The following is a 23,420-nucleotide window of genomic DNA, read 5'->3' on the forward strand; positions in this document are numbered from 1 at the left end:
CAGCCCCACCTCCCACCTCCTGGAGACAAAGGTGATTTGTCTCCCCTTCCTGGCCGTGGCCATTAGGAGCCCTATTGACCCACCTCTACAGCTATTGGCTATTTTCCCTCCCCTTCTGCCTGTACACGCTATAGAGAACAATGGCTGCCACGAGGAGCCCCTCAGGACAGCTGAAGTAGGTGAGTAGAGGGGAGGCTCAATGTATGAAATCCGGACCACCCTGCCCATGGGCTTCAGTCCACCCTGCAAATTACTCCCCACTTGCTAAGGGTCACAGCAGCTGTGTTTGTTTTCAGAACCATCCTTCACCCCCACCTGGGCAGGGACCGGCTCCCTGTCACTCTTCACTCTATATAACAGGGTTCCAGCAGTCTCAGGGGATGACCGGCTAAGATGCAGGCCCCATGACTGCTGGGGCTCTGGACATTGCTATACTGGGCATCAGGTGAGGCTTCGACACAGGTGAGGCCTGGGTACCCAGTTGTCTCCAAGGAGCTGGGCAAACTGGGAGAGGATGGAGGATGGGAGAAAGGAGAGGTAGCAACTGGGAAGAAGAGGTGAGTGCTAGGCTGGGCCATCCCTTACCCCATCCAATTTGCCCAGGCTCTCCCTGAGCGACTCCCACTATGAGATGCTGGGCTTGACTCTTGTCTGTGTGTTTAGGTTGAGGGTTTGCTCCACGCCCAAGGAAGGGGCATGTATTTCCTGCACAGCTGTCACAAATGAGTGAGGAAGCCTGGGTGTTGAGAGCCCCAGAGGGCGGGGGGCCCAGACATCAGAGACAGCCAAGTGTCTGTCTGTCAGTCCGTCAGTCTGTCAGTCCATCCACCCAATCAACAAGCCATCCTAGCTTTTTCAGGAACCTAGTCATTAATTTATATTCAGGTTAAAGACCCCCTCTTCAGTTCCTCTCCATACAGCGGTGTTGGACGGATCCCATAAGAGAACTTGGCCCACTTCGGACCCAATCACCTAGCCCCACCCCATTCACCTAAACTTGGCTTTCTGTCCTTGGGTTGAACCTCCTCTGTTTCCTCACTGGGCTGCTTACCTTCTAGCATCCCTAGACCCAGGCGAGGGGGCACTCAAGGTGAATGTCAGCCATTGCTGTCACCATGGCGACTACTGCAAAGTCCACGTCTTCACCCCTGGAAGGCCACCTCGGAACCCGTCACCATGGCAACGTACCTCTGCAGCTCTCCGCACGCCCTGGTTTAGTCCTGCAGCTGGACAGGCAGAGTGAAATTTGATTAGAGTGGGATTAAGGACCGTGAGCCTGGCCCCTTCTGGAGAAGGCCTAGCCCAGCTCCCGAATACCACTTGAGTCTTCCAGCATGCTACCTTCTGGGCCCGCAGTCACTGAATCTCTACAGCAAGTCCTCCTGGACCTCTCAGGACAAGTCCACTCCTAACTCCCTAGACCTTGGTCTTTCAGTGCGGTTACATTCAAGGAGGGGTTCAGAGGGCGCTCTGAAATTATGTCTCCCTTTGCCCTCTTCGCTTCAAGAGGAGGCCCCCGCTCTCTGATTCTTTTCTTCTATCATTCAGTCACCCATTCAACAGACATTTACGAAGGTGCCAGTAGCTTCTCCCCTGGCATTTCCGGATGAATGAAATAATACAATTTTCTTATTTCATCCTAAGATTTTAGGATGAAACCCCAAACTTTTTTTTCTCTTCCGTCTTTCGTGGAGGGTGCGTTCATCTGTTTCTTCCTATCCACACTATCAGCACCCTGAAGCTGGATGATTCTGTGATGATCTGGGGCGGAAGCAGGAACCCTGCTGCAGGGTTCCACCCCAAAATCCAGACCGTAAACTGGACACCAAAGACTTCCCATAGCCCACTAACTCTTAACGTACACCCTGAATATCTCACAGGGGCTGAGTTGGCAAGGCTGCGGACCCTGCAGGTGCCCGCGGGGGAGCTACTGGGGCGCCACCTGCCGGCGAAGCCGCATAGTGCTCTGGCTGTCGGCAGGTTCCATACACCTGGCTCCTGCCGCCACGGTCCTGACACCTGACATGCCCTTCCCAGGTTTCTTCCCAGCAACGGGCCAGAAAGCTGAGCTTGGGGCTGCGGGCCCGGGGCCCGGGGCCGCCTCTGCGTCCTCTAAGGTGCAGCCAGGAGCGGAAAGCGAGCGCACAGCGTGGGATCCTGTGGGCACCGGAGATCAGACCCACTGACCTGCACCTGAGTGGGAAGAGGTGGGGGGCGGGGCGGGACACGTAGGGAAAGGTGCTGGCTTACTGGAACCCACAGGGAGCTTTGCGCTGAGGAAGGTCACTCGCGACCCAAGTGTTGTCACTTTTGGATATCTGACTGTGACATGTCTTTCCCATCCTGGAAGCCTATACCCACCTTCCCTCACTTTACATTCAGTCTAACTCCAAATCTGTCCGGTCTTCTTTCTAAATACATTTCAGATTGTCACTAATTGCTTCCCTGCTTTTCCTCTCCTTGACCAGGCCTCCAGCTAGTGACTGGACTCAAGAATAGCTTCTTCACTGGTTCCCCACCTCAGTAATCTTATAAACAAAAACCTGAGCATTTTACTCTGTTGAAGTCCCTTTGCCAGTGCTTTCCACAACCCAGGTGCTCCCAGGAAGCACTTTTGTCCCCACCCCCACCCTCCATCATTGCTTGTTGATTGGTCTCCCCCATTAAGTCTCTGTGCTCTGCTAAGGCAATGTAAACAATATCAAAAGAGCCAATATAGAAATAGATCTGGGTCCTGACTAGTGTGGCTCAGAGGACTGAGCGCTGGCCTGCGAAGTGAAACGTCGCTGGTTTGATTTTGGTCGGGCACAAGCCCGGGTTGCCAGCGATCCCAGCTGGGGGCGTGTGAGACAGATCACGCTTTTCCTCCCCTTTTTCTCCCTCTCTTCCTCTCTCTAAAACTAAATGGAACTGAAACTGCCTTGCACATCTTATTCCTCAAACCTTTGGAATACTAAAACAAGGCAAAATAACTTTTGGCGTAGGCCTAAGTAACCTTGTGTCCCAAAGAAATGTTTGCAAAAATAACAAGAAAGCAGTTATGACTACTAGACTGAAAACTAAAAGCTTTGTTTAGAATCAGCATTACTGTGTTTTCTGCACCAACAGAAATGCCTTCCTTCTATGGATGTAATCGTTCCCCTTCCCTTCTCACAAATACCATTGCCTGTGTCTCCTAATCGGAAAACTATTTGGCTTCTGCTTGAAGCAGCTACTCAAAGTAGCTACTCTTACTCATCTCACATAAACATTTGTCATCTCTTACTTCAAAAGCCTTTATTTTTAGGTTGATAGGAGGGACTTGGGGCAACACTGCATCCCCAGCACCTGATGCCGATATTCAAATGTCATTGATTGTAAGAGAATGTTCCCTTCTCATTCCCCTGTTGCTGGGCTCCTGTTCCCAAGCCAGGATGTTAGGTTCCAGAGTGGCCGTGGGTGAGGACATCCTGTCCCTCTGCCTACTTTGGCACAAATTTCCAACCAAAATGGGTGTTGCCCCTTTCCTTCCTCTTGGCCAACTTCCCTTTCACCAATATAAGCCCATACTGGAGGCTGGTGGGCAGTCATGCATTATATGGCAAACCCTGCATGTAGCTGGAGTCTGGGGCCCTTGGGCCTCCACAGCATCCCCCACGCTCTGTACGTGGTCCTCTTATTAGTGCTGGTCATGATGAGCTTGGTGTTTGGTAAGTGGTTCTAAGAGATCAGGAGGGTCTCCTGGCCTGCTGGAGGCAGAAACCCATAGATAAAAGGTGTCTGGATACACCTGCCCAAGATGCTCAGGTAAACCCAGGCAGGAGGAAACATGGGATGAGTGGGCTTGGTGGGATAATGCCTGGAAGCTGATGATGGACTGATTTGATGTTCACTCTGAGGGAGATGTCTAGTGACACCCCAGGGTCGTCTCTCTCAACAGCAATGACCTGAATGAAGATACTGAAGGGAAGCTATTCAAGTCTGAAGGCAACAGATTAGGGAGGGTTTGGGGAATGTGCTAGATAAAAGCAGGTTCCACAGGGTCCAAGGCTGGATGCAGCCTGATAACCTCCTCACTTGGCTGCAGAGCACCATCTGCATAGAAACAAGATTCAAAATATTCAGCATCTGCCTCAGACCAAGTGCTCTGCTGAGTTTGGTGACTCATTTACCTGTGGTCTCAGGCCGGGACCAGAGGAATAGGGAGATGGATGGTCAGCCCTCCATATGCACAGGTTCCACATCCCTGAATTTAACCCACTGAAGATGGGAAATTATTTTTTAAATGATGTTGTTGCTGACATGTACTATGTAGTTAGACCTATGATGGTTGTGTCTCTACCGAACATTGTGCAGACCTTTTTCCCGTGTCATTATGCCCTAAACAATACAGTGCAACTATTTATATAGTATTTACATTGTATTACTATAAGTAATCTATGGATGATTTAAAGTATACGGGAGGCTGTGTGTAGGTTACTTGCAAATATTCCATCATTTTATATAAGGGACTTGAGTATTCTCAGATTGGTATCAATTTGGATCCAATCCCCTGTAGATACCAAGGAACAACTATAACTATACGTGCATGTAGTTGGGAGGGCTTTGGTGGACAAAGTTTAATGAATCTGTCCTGTGATAGGACCTCTAAACAAAGAATGTGGCCTTGGGCTGTTTGAAGCCTCCTGTCTACAAGAAGCAGAGGTTCTTCCTGATCTGTGACGATGCGTTCTCGTTTTTACTTCTGAACGTTATAGATTAAAAAAGTATACTTAGAGAATCCAGGGAGGGTGAGGACTGTAAAACCAAGTCCCAGAGGAAGAACTGTCCTAACAGGGCTGTCCAAAGCTGAAATGGGCTGCCTTTGCCTCACCTTTGAACTTAGAGGCTTCCATAGTGCTGGCACATACTAGCCTCTCAAAAACATGCTGAATGAATAAGTACATGAATTAATTAATGAATTCCTCATTTCCAGAAGTATAAGAGCAGAGAATGGAGATTTTTCATAAGGATTAAAGCTTCTGGTGAAAGATTAAGCCAGACAGCTTCAACGGATTGATGATTGTATGGTTTTTAGAGATGCGGGGAGCAGTGGGACTTGCCTGAAAAACAGGCAGGTAGAGGTGTGGGCCCAGAGTCTCTCTATGTTCTAGGTCAATTTGATCCTGCCAATCAAGAGCCACCTTATTCAGCTCAGTTCTCCGGATACCTGCGTTGCTATCGGTGCCTCTTGGAGACCAAGGAGTTGGGGTGCCTTCTGGGATCTGACATTTGCCTGACCTCTCCTGGTGGCAGTTGTATGACTCTCCTCATCAAGAACAGTAAGGTGCCTTTTGTCTGACTTGGAACCAGAGCTGAGTCTCAACATCTCCTAAACTAAGACTCTCAGACACTACCCCATCAGTGTCTTTATTTCCTTCAGAGCTATTCCTGTTTCCACACCCACTGCCTGGCTCTCCTTAGCTCACAACTGATTTACTTCCTTTCTCTGCACAGCACCAACCTTGTAGGATCACTTGAAATCACCAGACCCATTGGCCTTTTCTCAGGCAGTCTTCTCCCCATGTCAGTGGTAGTTCCCGCCAGCATCTCACTTCTCCGACTTCTCCCAACACCTATTCCCAGACTCCTTCACTGAGTTTTGCTTCATTCTCCTTGACCCCTAAGGATTCATGTTCATTGAAATTTGGGCCTTAGTTAACTTCCTGCTTCACTCACCCAGAGGAATTTCTCTGCTTTCTTGGCTTCCACCAACAACCACATGCTGCTTCCGTCTGAATCTGTGTTTGGTCACACTGTTATGTCAACTTGCCTCCTGGACACCAGTTTGCCCCCAGACACCCCCACCTCACTTTCAACTGGCCAGAACTGACTCCATCCCACTGTTCTTCAAGCATGCTCTTCTACCCGGCCCTTCACCTTTCAATTTATTTATTAAGAAGATTTGATTTAGCCCTGGCTGATGTGGCTCAGTGGATTGAGTGCTGGCCTGTGAACCAGGGGGTCGCTGGTTTGATTCCCATTCAGGGTGCATGCCTGGGTTGCGGGCGGGGTCCCCAGAAGGGGGCATGTGAGAGGCAACCACATACTGATGTTTCTCTCCCTTTCTCCTTCCCTCCCCTCTATAAAAATAAATAAAATCTTTAAAAAAAGATTTTTACTTACTTAAACATTTTTTTATTTACTTTTAGAGAGAGGGGAAGAGAGGGAGAGAGGGAAACAGCAATGTGCAAAAGATACATCAATTTGTTGCCTCCCGCACACCCCCAACTGGGGTCCTGGCCTGCAAGCCAGGCACATGTCCTGACAGGGAATCGTACCAGTGACCTCTTGGTTCACAGGCTGGCATTCAATCCACTGAGCCATATGAGCCAGGACCCTTCCTGTGATCTTTAGTGGATGTCCCACCCTATACATTTAGTCTCTATCTTTACCTCTTTCCCCCCACAAACAGTAGCATACCCCCATAAACACTGTTCTGCACTTGCCTAGAGAACTTAATGTTTCCATATCAGTTTGTAAACAGCTTCCTTGTTCCATTGACCTGCTGCATAGTGCTCCATGGTGCGAGCATGACAGAGCCCTCTGTCCATCTTCCACTCTTTCACTCTTGCAAGCAGGGAAGCAGTGGGATTCCTGGATGTGAGCATGGAGATTTTTCACCTTCTCGTATACAGGGGTAGGCAAAAGTAGGTTAATAACTAGTAATAATAATAGTAAGATAATCAGTAAATAATACAATAAACTGTTTCATGTACTTACAACTGTAGACCTACTTTGGTGCACCCCTGTATATAATAGAAACATATCTTCTTTTAATCCATAAAATAAATGAACACCTCCTTTTTGCAATCTGACTCCCAACACATCTCCCAACTTTTTTTTCTGTGGCCCCACCCCAGAAAGTACTGGTTCTCCCTACTTCACAAAGCCCAACCAGCACTCGCACTGTACTTCAGATGGCTTTTTCCCCACCAGTCTCCCATGGGAAACTTCTGCAGAGTTCATGGCTGGGGACTCCTTGGCACTCCTTGCCTCTGCCCAGTGCCAGGAATCTTTGCATTTTGGCGACACAGGGAAGGTATTGGGGCAGTGATGTCTGTATGAAGTGAGGGGATGGGAAGGTCTGGTGCTTTGCTGGGACTTCTACATCACAGGTTGCTGCCCTCCCTTCCCAGGCAGTGGTTCTGACATCATGGTGAGTGACTGTCGCCGCAAGGAGCAGATGAGTGATTGCTCGTATACCCGCACTTCTCCAGTGTTTGGCTTTTGGATATTTTCTCAATGCTGTTTCCGGAATTTCTGCAATAACCCACAGAACAGAGTGTTCTACACGCCATAGAACTTCTGCAGAGACCTTTGCAGTAAAATGCTGCCAGCTTCCAGCTAGCCTCCTGTTCCCACCTGGGCACAGCGGGCACAACTCCCAGTCCTTTCCACTAGCCCTCCTGCCTCAGGTTAACTGACCCCAGCCCTAGCTGCCTGTTGCTTGATGCCCCTCAACATCCCCATCCCCACTTTGCCCCTCCCCAGACCTCTCTGGAGCTCTCCCATCAAGTCCTCACAATCTGACATTTTCCCTCCTATCTTCTCCCACCTCTAAGGTTGCCTCTGCTTTGTTCTGGCCTCCCTTTCTCCTACTATGGGCCTTTCTCCAGCTGCTCCTCCAGAATAAATTGGTGTACAAACTGTGTTTTTCTCTCTTCTGGTGGAGGTGGAGGCTGAGGGAGGGGGTCCTGCCTGACTGCCCCTTGTGGGGACAAGGGGCTCCCAGGTTTATTGAGCTCTGCTTTTGCCCTGCTGTGGTAGCTAATTCAGCTGTAGCATGAAAAGGTGGAGAAATTGGGAGGGGGTACCATGAAGGCCAAAAGGGCAGTGGCTACCTGCTAGTGCTATCAGATCCAGAGTTGTGTGGGAACTTCAGGGGAGGTCCATGGTGGGAAGGTGTTGGTGGGAATGGGGCTGCGAAAGGACCAGTCCCAGGGAGAAGGGATACTCTGTGGAAGAGATGTTAGGCCTAGTGGAGCCTTGGGCTCTCAAATCCCAGGTTCAGCTTCCCTCTTCAAGGGCCATGGTAAGTTACTCTTTAATTTGGGGCCTTGGGTTTTTCAGCCTCTGCGGTTGTCTTCCATTTTGCATGAACCTGGGTCATTCTGTCTTCTACTGAAGCCAGAGGTCATGGGGAATAGTGGGCAGGCAAGAGGGCCACACACAGGTTTGCACCTCCAACTGCTTTCTGACCTAAAAATTAATGTTGGTGTCTCCTGCCAGAGCACAGGCCATTAACAGGGCCATGGAGGTGTTAACATGTGGCAGTGCTATGTACATGAATATATGCTGTATGATGTCACCTGTACCAAGCACACAGACAAAATCTGGCAACACAGGTGGGTAGTTTATAAAAGCCCATCCTATGTAAGTTTTGCCAAAGAGGTTTAAAAATAAATGGGTCAAAATCTGTGTTTGTCTCTAAGGCATGTCTATTTTTGAGGCTCCACTGTACACATGTCCACCTGCATTCTCTCAGCCCTGAGGCATCACCCTACTTGACCAGTGACCAAAGCGAAGCAGAAAGACCAACTTACCAAAGTGGTGGAGGAGCCGAGACTGGGCCTCCCAGTCACAACACCATGCTACTTTTCAGAAAAGGTTTCATAACCCCAGCACTGGGTTGAGATCTGGAAGGGCAGACACTGGCTATACTGTCTGCAAGTCTTGGTGCAAAGCAGTGTGGGGCCTAGTGTTTAATGTGTGAGAAAGGGAGTTATGGCTATTAATTATTGCTTTCAGGATGCTTGCAGTTTCTGAAAAATAAAATATAAAACGAAAGGCCCCCACTTAGGGTGTGTTTGGTACCAAGAACCTAGAAAGAATGGACAGGAAGGAACTCAGGTCACTCAGGTCACCAGGTGACTCAGATGCAAACCTGGGCTCTTTGGTTTGCTCCAGAGTTTTCCTGGTTTGAAAAGACTTTCCTTCTCTCTTAGGTGGAAAACCCTGACATCATCTGGGTTTAACTTTCTAGGTTTTGAAGGGTATGTTTATGGCTGGAGGTGGGGGTGAGAGTCAGTCCTTTGGGACAGGCCAAGAAGGCCACAAAGGCCAAGTGGAGTGGGCAGGACCCTGCAAACGTTTGAACCCCATGCCCAATTAACTTTCTTTAACCTGTCTACCACCTGCCTACACCTGAGCCTGACCCCACAAACAAAAGGACACAGACTTAACCCTGTCCATTTATTGTGGAGGGAAATCAGGAGATATGGAGCAGAGCAGGGCAGACCCTCTCCCCTCCCTGGGCACCCATGGAAGGAGGTGTCAGGGCTCAGTGACATGAAGTGGGGCTGAGGAGGCCGGAGACTGGGACAAGAGATTAGAAGGCAGAAGACCAGTGTGGGAATAGGGTGGCAGAGACAGTGAGGCGGGGACATCAGGATGCCAAATTGGGAGGTCTGCACGGAAGTCTATCCCTCATCCTTCATGCTGCAAATCCAGTCTGGCCTGGGTCTTACAGATAGGCACAGGATGGGAAACACAGCCAGAATAAAGTGGAGGTGGCAGATGACCAGGCTGAGAGGAGACTGGAAAGATGGGGAGGGGTGATGAACCTCAGATGGGAAAGGGAGGAGGGAACCACTGCCTCCCCCAGGTTAGTCTGGGCAGAAATCTTCACCTGATATTATTTTTTAGGAGGAAGAAGAGCACTGGGTAACTGGTTTCTGCGGAGAAACTGCAGCCATTTAGACACAAAGTATTGGGTTGGCCAAAAAGTCTGTTGAGTTTTTCTCACAAAATAAAAAACACATTTTTCATTTTTACCAATAACTTTATTGATTTGAATATTTTGAGTATGTCAGCTATCTCCTGCTAGTGGCTTCTAGTGGGCAGAGGCCAGGGGTGCTATAAACATCTTCCAATGCATAAGACAGCCCCACAGCAAAGAATTATTTGGCCAAAATGTCAATAGTGCCAAGAAACTTCGTAAACCACTTCTGACACATTTGATCAGTCATAGCACCTTCTTCATACACTGCACAAATCTTTTTCAGTTGCATTTTTACTTCTCTTGAAATAATAAAATATGCCAACTTTTCTTCCATTTTCAATACTAAAATGGCTGCAAAAAATTCACCAATTTTGATGATTTGTTTTTTAAACGCACAGTAATATGACAGCTGTCACAATGTACTCTAACAAAATTGTTGTGAATGAAGTTAAAGACGCCTAAACACTACTAGAGCCACTGTACAGAAAAAGACTAAACCAACTTTTTGGCCAACTTAATACGAAGGAAAAGAAGATCTGAGTAAGTACAGACCAGAGAATGTGGGTGTTCTGAGAGGGCAATGCGGAGTGCTGGTATTGGGAGAGATGCTGGAACAGACTGCAATCTGGGAAGGGTTAAGGGCTCAGGGTCCAGCCTGGGGAAGAACCAGAAGTCCTGAATTGTTGAAGAATAAGTATATGTTGCGCAAGTTAGCAATGGACAAGCCCAGGTTCAAGGGCAGGGAAGCCAGGGGGTTCAGGCCTTCAGCCAGGCCCTCAGGCTCCTTCCCACCATGGAGGCTAGGGAGGGGCAGTGAGAGGTTCAGGGCCTGGTAGAAGTGTTGGACCTGGGACTTGAGCAGAGGCAGGCCCAGGGTCCCACTGAAGGGCTTAGGCTGTGGGCTCTGGAGCTGAGGGCTGGACCAGGAATTGCAGTAATCATACTGACAGCACTGGGCCTGGTACCAGTACTCTGACAAGTAGGTGTTGCGTTTTTCTTGGCAGTGGTAAGAATTGTACTGTCCACAGCCTCGGATGAAAAAGCGAACCTTGGTATCTGGAGGAGAGAGGACGACTAAGCACCCATTGCTTCCCATAGTCCCGAAACTTGGCATTCCTACAACAAACTCTCCCCATCCTTCATCAGACCTGACTTCATCCCAGACCCCAGACCCCTTCAGGAGGGGTAAAAAAATTAGCTTAGCTGGCACTCCCCAGAACCCCAGACCATGCCTTCCAGGATCCTCCCATCTCCTTCTTGTGCCCCAGGCCCCAAGCAGCCATCACCTAGAAGAGAGGAGACCAAGCAATGGACTGTCCCACCAGCAGCCCCTTCCTGGGTCTTGAACTCACCATAATAGATTGTGATCACCATACATGGGGATTTGCTACTGATGGTGCACTTCTCTGAGCCTGAAATGCAACCTATAGAAGGGTCTTCTAAGAGACAGAGGTGGCAGGTCCGGACTTCAGGAACAGGAGCTAAGGGAGCAGAAAATAGAAGGGATGGGAGCGCTAGCTCATTCCAAGGTCCCTGTTCTGTAGGGAGCCCAAGTATCTAGGGTCACAGTCCCACCCCCTTCCTGGACTGTCACCCCTTTCTTCCTGCCCCTGGGCCCCACTTACCCTTTCCCACTGTGAAGCCCACCATGACGAGCATGCCTACAAGCACATGAGCTTTCATCATGAAATTCTGAGGAGAGGGGAAGTCCCTGAGGGTTGCCCTGAAATCCCACTTTCCCATGACCATGCTCCTTGATCCTGAGCTTCAGGCTGATTTTGATAGTCGTAGCAGGAGCTGCCGTAGATTCAGAGCTATATTCCTGCCTGGGGCAGGAACCAGGCTGGGTGAGGAAGTTATTAACTTGGCAGGAGAACAGTGTGTCCTCACCCCTGAGGTCTGGTTCCTGAATGTGGGGGAATGTCAAGGTAGCCGAGACAGGGGTAATACCTGAGCCTTTGCTCATTGTGCCTCCCAAAGACCTATTTCCGCCCCTTAAGTGTCTATGAATTAGCTTCTGTCTTTGGCACCACCTACTGTCCTTCCTACACAAGAGAGCCAGTCCCTATTGTGCTAGAACTCTGGCCAGGAACTCAGTGTCCCTATCCTTCTGAAATGCATCTCCGCTTCCCCAGCAGGGGGCACACAGGCCTCATGCAGCAGCAATTCTGGGCCTGTCCCTCTTCTCTCTACCCTAGTTATTTTTGAACCCCTTTCCCAGTAAAACCAAAACTGATAGTGTTATGTCCCATACATATAAACAGACAGCCATAGGTAGGCCCTCCAAAAACAAGTATTTCTTCAGGCTTTGAAATTTGACTTTTCTCTGGGTCTTTCCCTTGGGACTTTGCACACCCCCATACCTAATCCTAGGAATTCTGCTCTGCTAATAAAAACATCACCTAAATCCACTGGACACAAATCTATGCTTTCAACTCAGGGAGGTTGGGCCAGCCCACGAGGGCCCCTAGTGTCCAGCACGCTACTACCCTCCCTTTCCCAGTCCGAAGCACCAACAGACCAGCTCATGGCCTTTTCTTCCACTTTATTTCATATTCCCACCACAATAATGACCTCTTTAATTTAAACTAAAAACCATAGAGGGTTCCTGAAAGGGTGGCAGCAAAGGAATGGAGGTGTCAAAGACTGAGGGGCAGGGGGTGGGTAATCAGCGAATCGTCTTGACTGGGCTCTTGAAGTTGCTCGCGGCTTGGAGCTGCAGCTGGTAGGCCATCGGATGGATCTTGAAACCGTAGAGCCTGGGCCAGGGCAGAGGTCAGAGAGGCAGCAGGGTGAGCCCATGCAGCCCTGCCAGCAGCCCCTATTCTTACCGCCCTACCCCAGCTCCTCCATGGGCCTGCTCAGTGCTTAAGGTTGTGGTTCCCAACCTCCTCCCCTCAAGAATATTTGGGGATATATCTTAAATATCCACTAACACGCAAATTCAAGGTTATGTACATATAGAGATGTCTATTATCACTACTTGTTTAAATATAAAACTGAACTTTTCTTCCCTACACCAGAGTAAGAGTGATTCTCTAGGAAGCTAAACCACACTTGAACCATGGCTCTGAGGAGCCCCTGGCAAAAGATGAACACCCAAGCTGATATAACAAGAAGAGCTGTTGTTTAAACGGTGCTTCAAGTGCCAACATTATTCTGAGCAATTCAAATATTTAAAAATACTGTCAGGCCGGTACTACCATCATTCCTATTGTATGGATAAGGGAACTGACACGCAGATAAAGAACCCTCCCAAGGTCCTCAGCAAGGAGAGCCCTCCCTTCGGGAGAAGCAGACCTCAAAAAAGGACCATGCCCTGTTCTCTTTCCTCTCCATGGGTCTTTCCTTTGACCCTGGTGACTCTGTCCTTGCTCCCCACCTGGGCACAAACTGGTTGGCAGGCCGCTTGGGTCGGTACTCAGGGTGCACCATGAACAGCATGTGAGGGAAACCAGTGCCGAAGTAGGCGCCGTCCGTGTGGTGGTGCCTTGATGACTTGGGTGTGTACACGTCCATGCACTTGGGACAGTAGAGCTTCACCATGGCCTCACCTGGGATGTCTGAAAGGCCTGAGAGATAGCCAGACTCAGCATTCCAGGCTCCCCTAACCACCCCGCAAACACCTTCCTGAACTTGAGTCCCAACCTGGTGAGCCCCAACTCCTTCCCAGAGGACCTATCATATGCTGCCCTGCCTCTCTGTCTCCAGTACTCACCGATGGGAAGCATTGGCTGGTTCTCACAGTACACACGCGGACAGTAGCCAAAGTCTCCCTGCTGGTATTTTTCCAACTGAAGTAAACAAAACAGAAAGTGTTGGGGGGGTAGGCATGAAGAGAAGAGGCAATCCCTTCTTCTACCCAACCCATATCAGTGTCCCCCATTTCGCCTGTCTCTCTAGCTCAGCCAGGCTCTCTGACTCCTCTGCTTCCTTTCCTCCAGTGAGGGAGGCTGTAGACCATCAGAGCCATTCAGTGTTTATTCCCTGAAGAGACTCTATAACAACTTCCAGTTCAAGGTCACATCTCCCTCTCTGAAAACACACCTTTCAGCATAATCCCCAGTCAAGACTGGTTTCCTAGGACCTGGTTCTGAGGTTCTCCTCATCTCAGCTATATTCAACAGGGTCAAAACATGTGACTTTTTGCTGCAGAAACTTCCATTTCCCTTACTGCCGCAGAAGGGAGTAGCGGGGGCAGAGAAACCTCACCATCTGGGCGATGCCACGGTTGGTGAGGATATAGCGGGCGTGGATCAATCCATAAAGCATCTCAGCTGCCTGCTCAATCAGGTCACTCTGGTTCGGGTTGTCTTCCAGCTCTTCATCTGAAACACAGCCCCAGCTGAATGCAACCACCTGTCTTACAGCTTTCCTTGGTGCTCTGCCCACCCCAGGGGTTGCTGGTTACTTAGTCTGCTTAGCACCCACCTTTGAGCCTCACCCCACCCTTCATATGGGCATCTGACCCAGAAACCTGGGTCTCTGATCCTTCCACCAACCCAAGGCAACTCTACCTTTTCAACACACCTCTCCAGCCTCTGCTGTTTCTCCCTCCCAACTCCCTCTGCAACTCATAAATGCAAAGTGTCAATGCAAAAGACAAAACTCTAGCCCAGAAAGTGCAAGGCAGGAGAAAGAGTCTGAAAATGAGAACCCCTGGGGAAACTATCATTACAAAATAGAACCGAATTAAAGAATCAGAGTCACTCTGATGGGCACAAGTGGTATATGTCACCAAATCAGGCAAGAGCTAGACAGTGGGACAAAATGAAATAGGGGGTTTTGGATTAAAGGAGCCAGAAACCAAAAGGAAATTTAGAAAATCAAGAAATAGGTGAACAGCCCTGGCTGGTGTGGCTCAGTGAATTGAGCGCGGGCCTGCGAACCAAAGGATCACGGTTCAATTCCCAGTCAAGGCACATGCCTGGGTTGCAGGCCAGTTCCCAGCAGGGGACCCATGAAAGGTACCCATACATTGATATTTCTCTCCTTCCCTTCCCCTCTAAAAATAAATAAAATATTAAAAAATAGAGGTGAACAGTGAGTGATTTGATTGTGACGGTGGGGAGGGGGTGCAGGAAGCATACACACGCAAAACAACCCTGAGGGTGTCTCACCAGGCTCCAGGTCCAAGATCATGTCTAGAGCTTGTCGATAGTGAGGCACCTGCTCATTGAGTCCAGTGAGGTTGAATTTGTCCTGGATGTAATCTTCATCCACCTGTCAGGGTGTGGAGATGAAGAGGGAACCCATAGGAGAATTTTTGGCTTCAATTCGAGCAAGTTGCTCTAACTGATGCCTCATCCTCAGCACAACTGCTTCTATTCCTCATTCCCAACTCAGTACAAGTACCCGAGTCTCTCTCCCCAGTTCACATGTACTGCCCTTCCATAAAATCTCTGGCCTTTCTTTTCTTCTTTTCAAATAAACAGGCACAGCAATCCCCTACTTAGACAGATGTTCCTTTCAAGATCCCTGTCCCTACCCCTGCCCCCATCTCTAGGGACCAGTTTTGTCTTCTCTTAAGGGGCAGCTGGTTGTCTTGGAAATGGTGGAGGCTGAACAGCATGGGTTCTGAAGGCAGTTACATCTCTCATATTAACAGTTTTGCATGTTACAAAACATTTTAACATACAGCCCTGGCTGGTGTGGCTCAGTGGATTGAGCGAGGGCCTGCCAACCAAAGGATCGTGGTTCGATTCCCAGTCAGGGCACATGCCTGGGTTGCAGGCCAGTTCCCAGCAGGGGAGTCACGAGAGGCAACCATACATTGATATTTCTCTCCTTCTCTTCCCCTCTAAAGATAAATAAATAAAATCTTTAAAAAAAACATTTTAACATACAATAGTTTAATTCTCCTAACAGTCGCTGTAGATATCAACACCACTCTACTAATTAAAAACAACAACACACGTTTACTTGTCCAACGTTATACTGCTGGAGGGTGGCAAGGAAGTTGGGCCCCAGTCTTGCCATTTCACATGTTAATGGTGGGTTACTGTGGGGACTCTTCCTTCACAGGAACAAGTTTTTAGGAAAGCATGGGACAGAAGTGTGGAAGCTGAATATGTGGGAGAATATCTGGTCAGACAGTACGTGGCGGTCAGTAGGGAGACTGAGAACTCACTTCACAGAAGAATTCATTGCCACGGAGCCCACAGAACCAGGAAATCCAGGACACCTCCTCTGAGCTGCTCATCTTCACGTCAGCTGGAGAAAGAGTAACCCAAGCTCTCCCTCCCTGTCTCTGGTATCCTCCCCTCCCTCCTCCCACACTTTGCCCTCCAACCACAAAAGAATTTGGGGCCACCTTTTGTTAAAGGATCCTAGACGCTGAAGCACCTCTCTCCAGCTCCTCTTATTTACACTTCAGCTTCCTTTCTCCAAGATTAAGAATTCTTCGGGGACCCATCGCTCGCGAGAAACTGACAGGTCTTGGCCCACCAGTTCTTACCCACATCCCTGACGCTCCGGAAGGGCAGCCCTGGCTGGGCTCTCTGCAACGGCAGGTCTCTGCCCGTCCCGGCGCCTTTCCCAAGGGTTTAGAAGTTTATCTTCTTGAAGCAAGAGCTGCGCTCTTTCTATTCTCATGGCCCGCGGGTGCCCCGAAGGTTCCTTTCGTTGGAGAACCCACATCCAGCCTCCATCCTTCAGGCCACCCTTTCCTTCCTCCCTCGGTGGCGGACCAGATCACTTCTTTCCCCACCCGCACATCGAGGCGCGGAGTCCCCCATGTGCCGCGCCCAGAAACAGAACACTCACTGCGGTGACAACTTCACACTCACCGTCTGGACGGGGGCCGGGACCAGGGTGGGGGAGGGGAGTTGCTACTTCCAAGGAACGGCAGCTACCGCTAAAGCGCAGGCCACGGATCGAGGGAGGAGAAGTTGGCGGGGGGGGGTGGTGGTGGAGGGGGGTGAGTAGAAAAGGGAGGGGGAAGACGACAATGCGCAAGCGCCAAAGGTCCGGCGCCGCCGCGATGGACGCCGGGAGATAGAGTTCCTGATAGGGAGAAACTGGCGAAACCAGCGGAAAGCGAACTACGAATTCCAGGGTGAACCGGGCGCGACACTGGTGTCGCGAGGCCGCAGAAGATGCTGGGGGCGGAACACAACAAGGAACCACCGGAAGCGGAAGCCCATTACCGGGTTCTGGGTCGGGGAGCATGGGAAACAGTTGTTTGATCTCGGGACTGGGGGCTTCGAAAGGAGTTGGGTAAGGGGCGAAGCTGGCTGGGTCGTTTCTTGCCCCTCCCCTCACACAGTGAGGCTGCGGTCCCGGTGCACCCTTGCCTAGGGGATTGACCTCATCCCCAACCAATCCACCGGGTCCTATCGTCTCTCCAACCCCTTGCTCTAGCCAGGACCGTTACTGGAGACTCCCGACGGGGCCCCTGTTTCACCAAGGGGTCCGGACTCCTGAGACGGGAGGTGAGGTCTGGCTCTGGGCCGAGAGACCTGGGTAGGATGTGCTCGGCAGAGCGGTGTGAGAACCGGGGCGACCCAGTGGCTAACCTGAGGTGGTGCCAGCCATTCTGTTTCTTGTCCCCTTGCATGTCTCCATTTCTTCTTAGGGCTTAAATGGGGCCTTCTGCTGGGGGCGCCAAGTGCGACCTTCGAACCGTGGTTGGAGTAATGGTGAGGGGCAGCGTGACGTTATTTAATTTCACAGCTGTAGGCATGCCATAGGTTTCCTCCGCCTACCCAGAGCCTTTCTTAACCCCGACAGTGGTTTGTTTCCCAGCCTCAGAAAATGAGATCAGAGCGGGGGGGCCCACGTTCATGGAGGCGAAGGGCATTGTGGGGCTTTATGTAAAAGCAGGACCCCAACTGACATCCTCTTCAGTCCTCGCGCTACCGAGGCACGTGGCTCTTTGCATAAACCTTTGAAGGGTTTAGGATGGGAAACAACCAGGTGCTTTCCATACGCCTGCACCCTGAAATAATATTTGTTTTTCAGCTACACATGTATCTTGGAGTAGCCTGGATGTTTGATTATGTAGATTCCTTTGCTTACAACACTGCCGTTTTGCGTTACTGAAGTCACAAGGCTATGCAAACTGAAGCCTCTCCCCAATACATTTTCTGCTTCTGGAGAAGTATCAAATGTTTTTATTTGAGAAGACACCTGAAGTAGGATCGAGAAAGATATAAAGGGCAAGGCTGACTGCTTTTCATAATTGTTATGAAACTACCACTTCTTACAGAGTGGTAGTTTCAGAGAAAGTCCATCACTACTTTTTACTTTTTTAAAGAAAACTTTTATGAATTTATTTGCGCCAAATTGATGACCTATGCCAGGGAGTAAGGTCTCAAGTGCTCCGAGGCTATTACTATTAATTGTTGATGAGGCTGGGAGTAGGGCATAAAGCTGGACGTCTAGGCAACTGCCTCATAGAATCTTTGTTAACCTTTACTAAAGGGCATGGTCTTTTATTATAGGGTTCCCTGTTTTTCTATGCCGTCTATACCTTAGGCCCTGTAAGGTATTGGGTTGGGTTACTTTTGGGGCAGGACTTTTTTTTATTCTAAGGCTACTTCCCTTTATCCCAGCAGGTCTCTGGAGGTGGCTTTGGTCACTGCAGGGCCACCAGGGCTTTGGCTCACTGGCTTCATCTTCCCCTTGCCTAGTTTCATTTTCTCAGCTCTACCATAGCCATGTCCAGGCCCTCTATCATCACCTTCACCCCAGCCACTGACCCCAGCGACCTCTGGAAAGATGGGCAGCAGCAGTCACAGCCTGAAGAGCTGGAGCCTACCGTGGATGGGGCGGCAGCCCGGGCTTTCTATGAGGCCTTGATTGGAGATGAGAGCAGTGCGCTTGAACCTCAGAGATTGCAACCTGAGCCTGACAGTGAGAGAAATAGGAAGAAGAGAAGAATAATGAGAGAGGCTGCAACAGGATCATCAGGAGGACATGGACAAAGGAGATCCCTTGAGGCTGAGGACAAGATGACTCATTGGATACTGAGGGCAGCCCAGGAGGGGGACTTGGCAGAACTAAGAAGGCTATTGGATCCCCATGAGGCAGGGGGAGCTGGGGGAAATATCAATGTTCGGGATGCCTTCTGGTGGACCCCCCTAATGTGTGCTGCCCGAGCTGGCCAGGGTGCAGCTGTGCGCTATCTCCTGGACCGGGGTGCTGCCTGGGTCGGAGTCTGCGAGCTGGGTGGCAGGGATGCTGCTCAGCTGGCTGAAGAAGCAGGCTTCCCTGAGGTGGCCCGCATGGTCAGAGAGAGCCATGGAGAGAAGAGGAGTTTAGAGAACCGGTGAGAGGAAGCCTTTGCCCATGCCCGCCTTCCAGTGTGTTCTGCCCTTCCTAGCCACTGCACACCAGCAAAGAGCTGAAGGGTTCTCTTTCTCACCTCCCAGTGTAGGTTGATAAGGCAGTGTATTAGAGTAGTTATGAACCTGAACTCTGGATCTCAATGCTAATTAACTACTTACTTGGGTAAGCAACCTGATGTTTACATACCTGAGTTTTCTGAGAGATGGTAATAAGAACACTTTTCTCATAGGGTTGTTAGGATTAGTTGTTAGGATTAAATGGGTTAGTATGTATCAAGTGCTAGACCAGTGTTTGCCTCAAAGTAAACACTGTATAAATATTAGCTATAGCAGTTGTTATTCCTTCTTTGCCCAAGAGCTTTGTGAATCCTGGTTCCATCTCTTCTCCCAACTACTACCCTCTGGTTCTTCATTGCTAAGTGGGGAGGAAGGTAATTTGTTCTTCAGCAGAAATACTGGAAGAACCCTGTCCCACCCATCCTGCCACCTCCAGCCACCTCCACCCACCTCCACCCTTCCTCTGCCTTCAATCCTTTCTCTTCTTCCTCTGCAGGTCCCAAGCCCCATCCCCCCAATACTGTGAGACCTGTGATGCCCACTTCCAGGACTCTAACCACTGCACATCTACTGCTCACCTGCTGTCACTGTCCCGGGACCTCCGGCCCCCCAGTCTGCACCTTGGGGTGCCCATCTCCAGCCCAGGCTTCAAACTGCTGCTGAAGGGGGGGTGGGAGCCTGGAATGGGGCTGGGCCCCCGGGGCAAGGGCCGTGTCAACCCCATCCCCACTGTCCTCAAGAGAGATCAGGAAGGATTAGGGTACAGGTCAGCACTCCAATCCCGAATCACACACTTCCCGGCTCAGGATACCCGGGCAGTGGCTGGGAGGGAGAGAGCCCCACAGGTGACCACACTGAGCAGAAGGGAGGAGAGAAGGCAGAAGGAGAAGGACAAGGCCTGGGAGCGGGATCTGAGGATGTACATGAACCTTGAGTTCTGAGCTTGGCAAGGTCTGACCCTGATCTGCTGAAGTCTGAGCTGAGCCCTTTAGCTTCTACTTCTGGAGTCTGCCCAGGTCCCAGACACTTGGATTTTGGTCAGTAGGCCCTACCTTTGGGAGTGAGGCTGAGAGTTGAGAAATAAATCAACTTTTTGTTTTATTCACTTTTCTGGAAGCTTTTGTGGGGAAGCCAAAGAAGTCTGGGAAGACATGCAAGTCCCACCTGAGCTGGAAGGGGCAGCCCTTCCAGGTGGCATGATGAGGTCACCTCCCTGCTAGTCCGGTTCACTGCTAGGTCCTGCTGAGAGCACCCCACCTATTATTTCAATCCCCAGCCAGGAACTGCCCAGCTATACGCAAGTTTCATCTCCCCAGGCGATTGTCTCCCTGATGACTTCAGCTAATTCAATCAAAAGGTGTGTACTACTGCTGCTAAGAATAGAACTAAGAGACATCCCCAACCTTCAAGTTGCTCCCAGCTGCAGGAGGAGACAGCCGTGTGGTCAAATAGTGCATAGTGATGGGGGAGGTACAGCAGGCTCACAGGGGTAATGAGAATAGGTAAGGTCTCATAGGAAGAGGCCAGTGTGGTGGGAAAACAAGATTATCCAACCTGTATTCTGTTGGCTAAACGCACCAGAACTCTGGCATCCCAAATCTAAACTTTAAGCCAGGATTCTTATATTCACTACCTGAAAACTGAAGGCAGGAAGCATGTCCTGTAAGCCCACACTTGTTTTTCCCACACTCCCCTCTCAATGCTCACACCGGGTGTCAGGCAAGTGAGCTCACTGTTGACAAACTCCGGAAGTAAAATCTGCAGGGAGGAGCAGGGGACAGCTTCTTGAGTACCAAGTCTCATAGCTACCTTTTCCGGAAGAGCCCTTCCTGAATTCATGGGCACGAAGGCCAGTGGTGGGGGTTGGGGGAAAGGACACAAGGCAGGGAGCTAAGGGGGGAAGGCGGGTTCCGGGGATCTGGGCGAAAATGGAGGGCTGAGTTGATGCATTGGCTCTGGGGACCACCGAGGTCAGCGGGTTGCGCACTAATGACGCGACAGGAGGGCCAGCCGAAGTCTTTCCGGCGAGTTGCTGGCTCCGCCCCTACTGGTCCTTCAGCCAGTGCAGCTGCTTCCGGAGTTGGGTGCTCCGGTCGGCTCCGGTCGGCTCCGTGAGGCCACAGCACCGATGCTGAGCCTGGGAGGAGGGGCAACAGCCTGAAGCACCCAAACGCCTGGGTCCTGCGCTTTGCCTCACCACTGGGATCTCCGAGGACGCCTCCGGCTTGACCTTTTGGAGGTCGCGTCTCAGCTGCGTGCTTGGGGCACATCCAGCCGTTTTGTAGTAGTGGCCATCTAATTCAAGGGACGAACCTGCTCGCTGGAGTTCGGTGAACCCTTTCCTCTACCTTCCAATAGCAGGCTTCCTATTACTGAGATCCTTTAAGCCAGCCGTTCAGGAACCCCCACATCGGGAGCACCTAGGACCGGGCGACCTTCCAACTACCTTCCTTCCTTCGTGATGGTGTCCCCCAGTTTTGGGGACACCTCGGGGCGTGGTCTTGGTGAGTGAAACTTGGTGTACTGCTTGCTGGAAAGGAAGCCTGGAAACGGAGGACACTGTTGGGGTGATCCGGACTTTACCAGATCCTTAGTCTTGGACTTGTGTGTGAGGTAGTGGTGGTGGTGAATGAATTTGGATGTGCCTCCTTTCTTTATTCATAATTGAAAAGGAAACAAGCCGCCTGCCCCACTGGAGAGTTCATGACCATTCAGGGAAGTGGGTAGCCACTTCTGAATTCAGAATACGATTCTCCAAAGAGATACTTGCTCCTCTGAGTCTGAACAGACTCTGTCTTCTGAGGAGCCCCTCAATCCCCAAACCCGAGCATTGGGGGCCCCAGAATTTGGGGGCTCATTACGCGCTCCAGTTATGTTCCTCCGACGGCTTGGTGGCTGGCTGCCTCGCCCTTGGGGCCGCCGGAAACTCAGGCCTGACCTGCCCACCACAGAACCCAGACAAGTGTACAGTTCCTCTGAGAATTCAGGGAGTGACTGGGACAGCGCCCCAGAAACCATGGGAGATGTGGGGCCTTCCAAGACGAAGGACTCAGGGGCCTGGAGTTCTGGAGCTGCTCCAGGACCAAGCAGGGAGCCCCAAGTTGAGCAACTGGGGAGCAGAAGAATGGATTCCTTCAAGAGGGTCAAGACTAGCACGAGCACTCAAGAGTCTGGAAGACTGGAGGCTGCAGAGGCTATTTCCAAACTGGGATGGGATCCTGTGGACTCAGGTGGCACCAGGAAATCTGGAATGTCCCCTGAAGGGAGACTGAACTCCCTTGGGCCTGAAGCACCAGTGGAAAAGCCCAGCTGGCGGCGGCGTCAGAAGCTGCTGGGCTGGCTGCGGGGTGAACCAGGTAAGGGAGCAGGGGCTCCCTCGAAATACCTGGTGGGCCCAGAGGAGTGTCTGCAGATCTCTACCAACCTGACCCTGCACTTGCTGGAGCTACTGGCCTCAGCCCTGCTGGGGTTATGTTCACGGCCACTGCGGGCAGCCTTGGATGCATTGGGCCTGAGTGGGCCACTGGGCCTCTGGCTTCATGGGCTCCTGTCCTTCCTGGCTGCTCTGCATGGGCTTCATGCTGTGCTAAGCCTACTTACTGCTCACCCCCTCCACTTTGCCTGCCTCTTTGGTCTCCTACAGGCCCTGGTACTGGCTGTTAGCCTCCGGGAGTCCACTGGGGATGAGGAATACACTGACTTGGAGGGTGAGAAGTTGGGGAGGGAGGGTGAGGAGCAGAGGGGAGACCCAGGAAAGGGGCTATGACCTCAGACTAGGGTGTGACCCAGGACTCCTCCCTCAGTGGGCTGGGAGCAAGAATGAAGACAGTGTGGCCTTTAGGAGGAGAGGGGCATGACCCAGATTATAAGCACAGGGACTTCAGGGATGGGGAAGAAACCCTAGAGTATGAGGGCACAGGCCCCTACCTCGCCCACAAGAGAGAACAGCTGTTCAGGTTTATGGACATTGGGGGTATGGCCCTTGTATTCACCAGCTGTTGTTACTTTTTGATTTTACATTTCTCCCACCTTCCATTTGTTTGTTTCTTTTTTTTTCACCTTCACTTTGTAAAGGCAAAAAACAAAAAGAGTGTGGTGGTGGAGAATAAAGACTAAAGGGTCCTTTCTACCTCTCAAGATTCCCCAGGGACAGAGAGAACTCTGGCTGGGGTAAGAGGGTGGTTGGGAGACCAATGGGTCCCTTGGATTTTGGGACATTCAGGGAAGAGAGGGGCTGTTAGGTGGTTGGATTTGGGGCTTGGATGGGATGCACAAGTGACAGGGAGCCTACAGGAATGGTGGTGTTCCTGGGAGCCAGAAGGAGTGGGGAT

The 23,420-nt window shown here is 50.8% G+C and overlaps 5 protein-coding genes across 12 annotated transcripts; 3 read left to right on the forward strand and 2 right to left on the reverse strand.

Annotated features, from left to right (window-relative positions):
- The first annotated feature begins 3,299 nt into the window (after nucleotides 1-3,299).
- On the forward strand, nucleotides 3,300-7,336 carry LY6G5C (lymphocyte antigen 6 family member G5C). Its single transcript, XM_037046765.1, has 3 exons — nucleotides 3,300-3,689; nucleotides 5,133-5,300; nucleotides 7,158-7,336. The coding sequence occupies exons 1-3, from the start codon at nucleotides 3,569-3,571 to the stop codon at nucleotides 7,319-7,321; spliced, it is 453 nt and encodes a 150-aa protein (XP_036902660.1). The 5' UTR covers nucleotides 3,300-3,568; the 3' UTR covers nucleotides 7,322-7,336.
- Nucleotides 7,337-10,259: 2,923 nt separating this feature from the next.
- On the reverse strand, nucleotides 10,260-12,167 carry LY6G5B (lymphocyte antigen 6 family member G5B). The gene is made up of 3 exons (XM_037046762.1): nucleotides 11,368-12,167; nucleotides 11,095-11,223; nucleotides 10,260-10,798 (listed from the first exon to the last, which is right to left on the reverse strand). Exons 1-3 carry the CDS (start codon nucleotides 11,489-11,491, stop codon nucleotides 10,386-10,388), a joined length of 666 nt encoding a protein of 221 aa, XP_036902657.1. The 5' UTR covers nucleotides 11,492-12,167; the 3' UTR covers nucleotides 10,260-10,385.
- A 105-nt stretch (nucleotides 12,168-12,272) lies between these two features.
- On the reverse strand, nucleotides 12,273-16,664 carry CSNK2B (casein kinase 2 beta). Of its 2 annotated transcripts, none has more exons than XM_037046763.1 (7): nucleotides 16,531-16,664; nucleotides 15,873-15,955; nucleotides 14,863-14,965; nucleotides 13,955-14,070; nucleotides 13,461-13,536; nucleotides 13,125-13,314; nucleotides 12,273-12,501 (listed from the first exon to the last, which is right to left on the reverse strand). In XM_037046763.1, the coding sequence occupies exons 2-7, from the start codon at nucleotides 15,942-15,944 to the stop codon at nucleotides 12,411-12,413; spliced, it is 648 nt and encodes a 215-aa protein (XP_036902658.1). In that variant the 5' UTR covers nucleotides 15,945-15,955; nucleotides 16,531-16,664; the 3' UTR covers nucleotides 12,273-12,410. The 2 variants fall into 2 exon arrangements, with proteins under 2 accessions (XP_036902658.1, XP_036902659.1); XM_037046764.1 differs by lacking the exon at nucleotides 16,531-16,664 and adding an exon at nucleotides 16,200-16,457.
- Nucleotides 16,665-16,853: 189 nt separating this feature from the next.
- On the forward strand, nucleotides 16,854-20,191 carry GPANK1 (G-patch domain and ankyrin repeats 1). Of its 7 annotated transcripts, none has more exons than XM_037046755.1 (4): nucleotides 16,854-17,175; nucleotides 17,319-17,382; nucleotides 18,298-19,013; nucleotides 19,586-20,191. In XM_037046755.1, the coding sequence occupies exons 3-4, from the start codon at nucleotides 18,403-18,405 to the stop codon at nucleotides 20,028-20,030; spliced, it is 1,056 nt and encodes a 351-aa protein (XP_036902650.1). In that variant the 5' UTR covers nucleotides 16,854-17,175; nucleotides 17,319-17,382; nucleotides 18,298-18,402; the 3' UTR covers nucleotides 20,031-20,191. The 7 variants fall into 7 exon arrangements, with proteins under 7 accessions (XP_036902650.1, XP_036902651.1, XP_036902653.1 ...); XM_037046756.1 differs by having other exon boundaries at nucleotides 18,301-19,013; XM_037046759.1 differs by having other exon boundaries at nucleotides 16,870-16,960.
- Nucleotides 20,192-21,112: 921 nt separating this feature from the next.
- CUNH6orf47 (chromosome unknown C6orf47 homolog) lies at nucleotides 21,113-23,241 on the forward strand. The gene has a single exon (XM_037046786.1). The coding sequence runs from the start codon at nucleotides 21,962-21,964 to the stop codon at nucleotides 22,853-22,855; it is 894 nt and encodes a 297-aa protein (XP_036902681.1). The 5' UTR covers nucleotides 21,113-21,961; the 3' UTR covers nucleotides 22,856-23,241.
- The last annotated feature ends 179 nt before the right edge of the window (nucleotides 23,242-23,420 follow it).

This window comes from Sturnira hondurensis, unplaced genomic scaffold, assembly GCF_014824575.4.
Source record: "Sturnira hondurensis isolate 20B ecotype Veracruz unplaced genomic scaffold, ASM1482457v3 Scaffold0005309, whole genome shotgun sequence".
NCBI lineage: Eukaryota > Metazoa > Chordata > Mammalia > Chiroptera > Phyllostomidae > Sturnira > Sturnira hondurensis.

Coding starts and splice junctions, on each gene's coding strand:
- GPANK1 (XM_037046755.1), top strand. CDS start 18,403: ATGTCCAGGCCCTCTATCATCACCTTCACCCCAGCCACTGACCCCAGC. Junction 19,014..19,585: donor AAGAGGAGTTTAGAGAACCG/GTGAGAGGAAGC, acceptor CTTCCTCTGCAG/GTCCCAAGCCCCATCCCCCC.
- CSNK2B (XM_037046763.1), bottom strand. CDS start 15,944: ATGAGCAGCTCAGAGGAGGTGTCCTGGATTTCCTGGTTCTGTGGGCTC. Junction 13,315..13,460: donor CCAGCCAATGCTTCCCATCG/GTGAGTACTGGA, acceptor GCTATCTCTCAG/GCCTTTCAGACATCCCAGGT. Junction 12,502..13,124: donor GCCAACCAGTTTGTGCCCAG/GTGGGGAGCAAG, acceptor GCCCTGGCCCAG/GCTCTACGGTTTCAAGATCC.
- LY6G5C (XM_037046765.1), top strand. CDS start 3,569: ATGCATTATATGGCAAACCCTGCATGTAGCTGGAGTCTGGGGCCCTTG. Junction 3,690..5,132: donor CATGATGAGCTTGGTGTTTG/GTAAGTGGTTCT, acceptor TCTATGTTCTAG/GTCAATTTGATCCTGCCAAT. Junction 5,301..7,157: donor GACTCTCCTCATCAAGAACA/GTAAGGTGCCTT, acceptor CTCCCTTCCCAG/GCAGTGGTTCTGACATCATG.
- CUNH6orf47 (XM_037046786.1), top strand. CDS start 21,962: ATGTTCCTCCGACGGCTTGGTGGCTGGCTGCCTCGCCCTTGGGGCCGC.
- LY6G5B (XM_037046762.1), bottom strand. CDS start 11,491: ATGGTCATGGGAAAGTGGGATTTCAGGGCAACCCTCAGGGACTTCCCC. Junction 11,224..11,367: donor GGGCTTCACAGTGGGAAAGG/GTAAGTGGGGCC, acceptor CTGCTCCCTTAG/CTCCTGTTCCTGAAGTCCGG. Junction 10,799..11,094: donor GGTGATCACAATCTATTATG/GTGAGTTCAAGA, acceptor TCTCTCCTCCAG/ATACCAAGGTTCGCTTTTTC.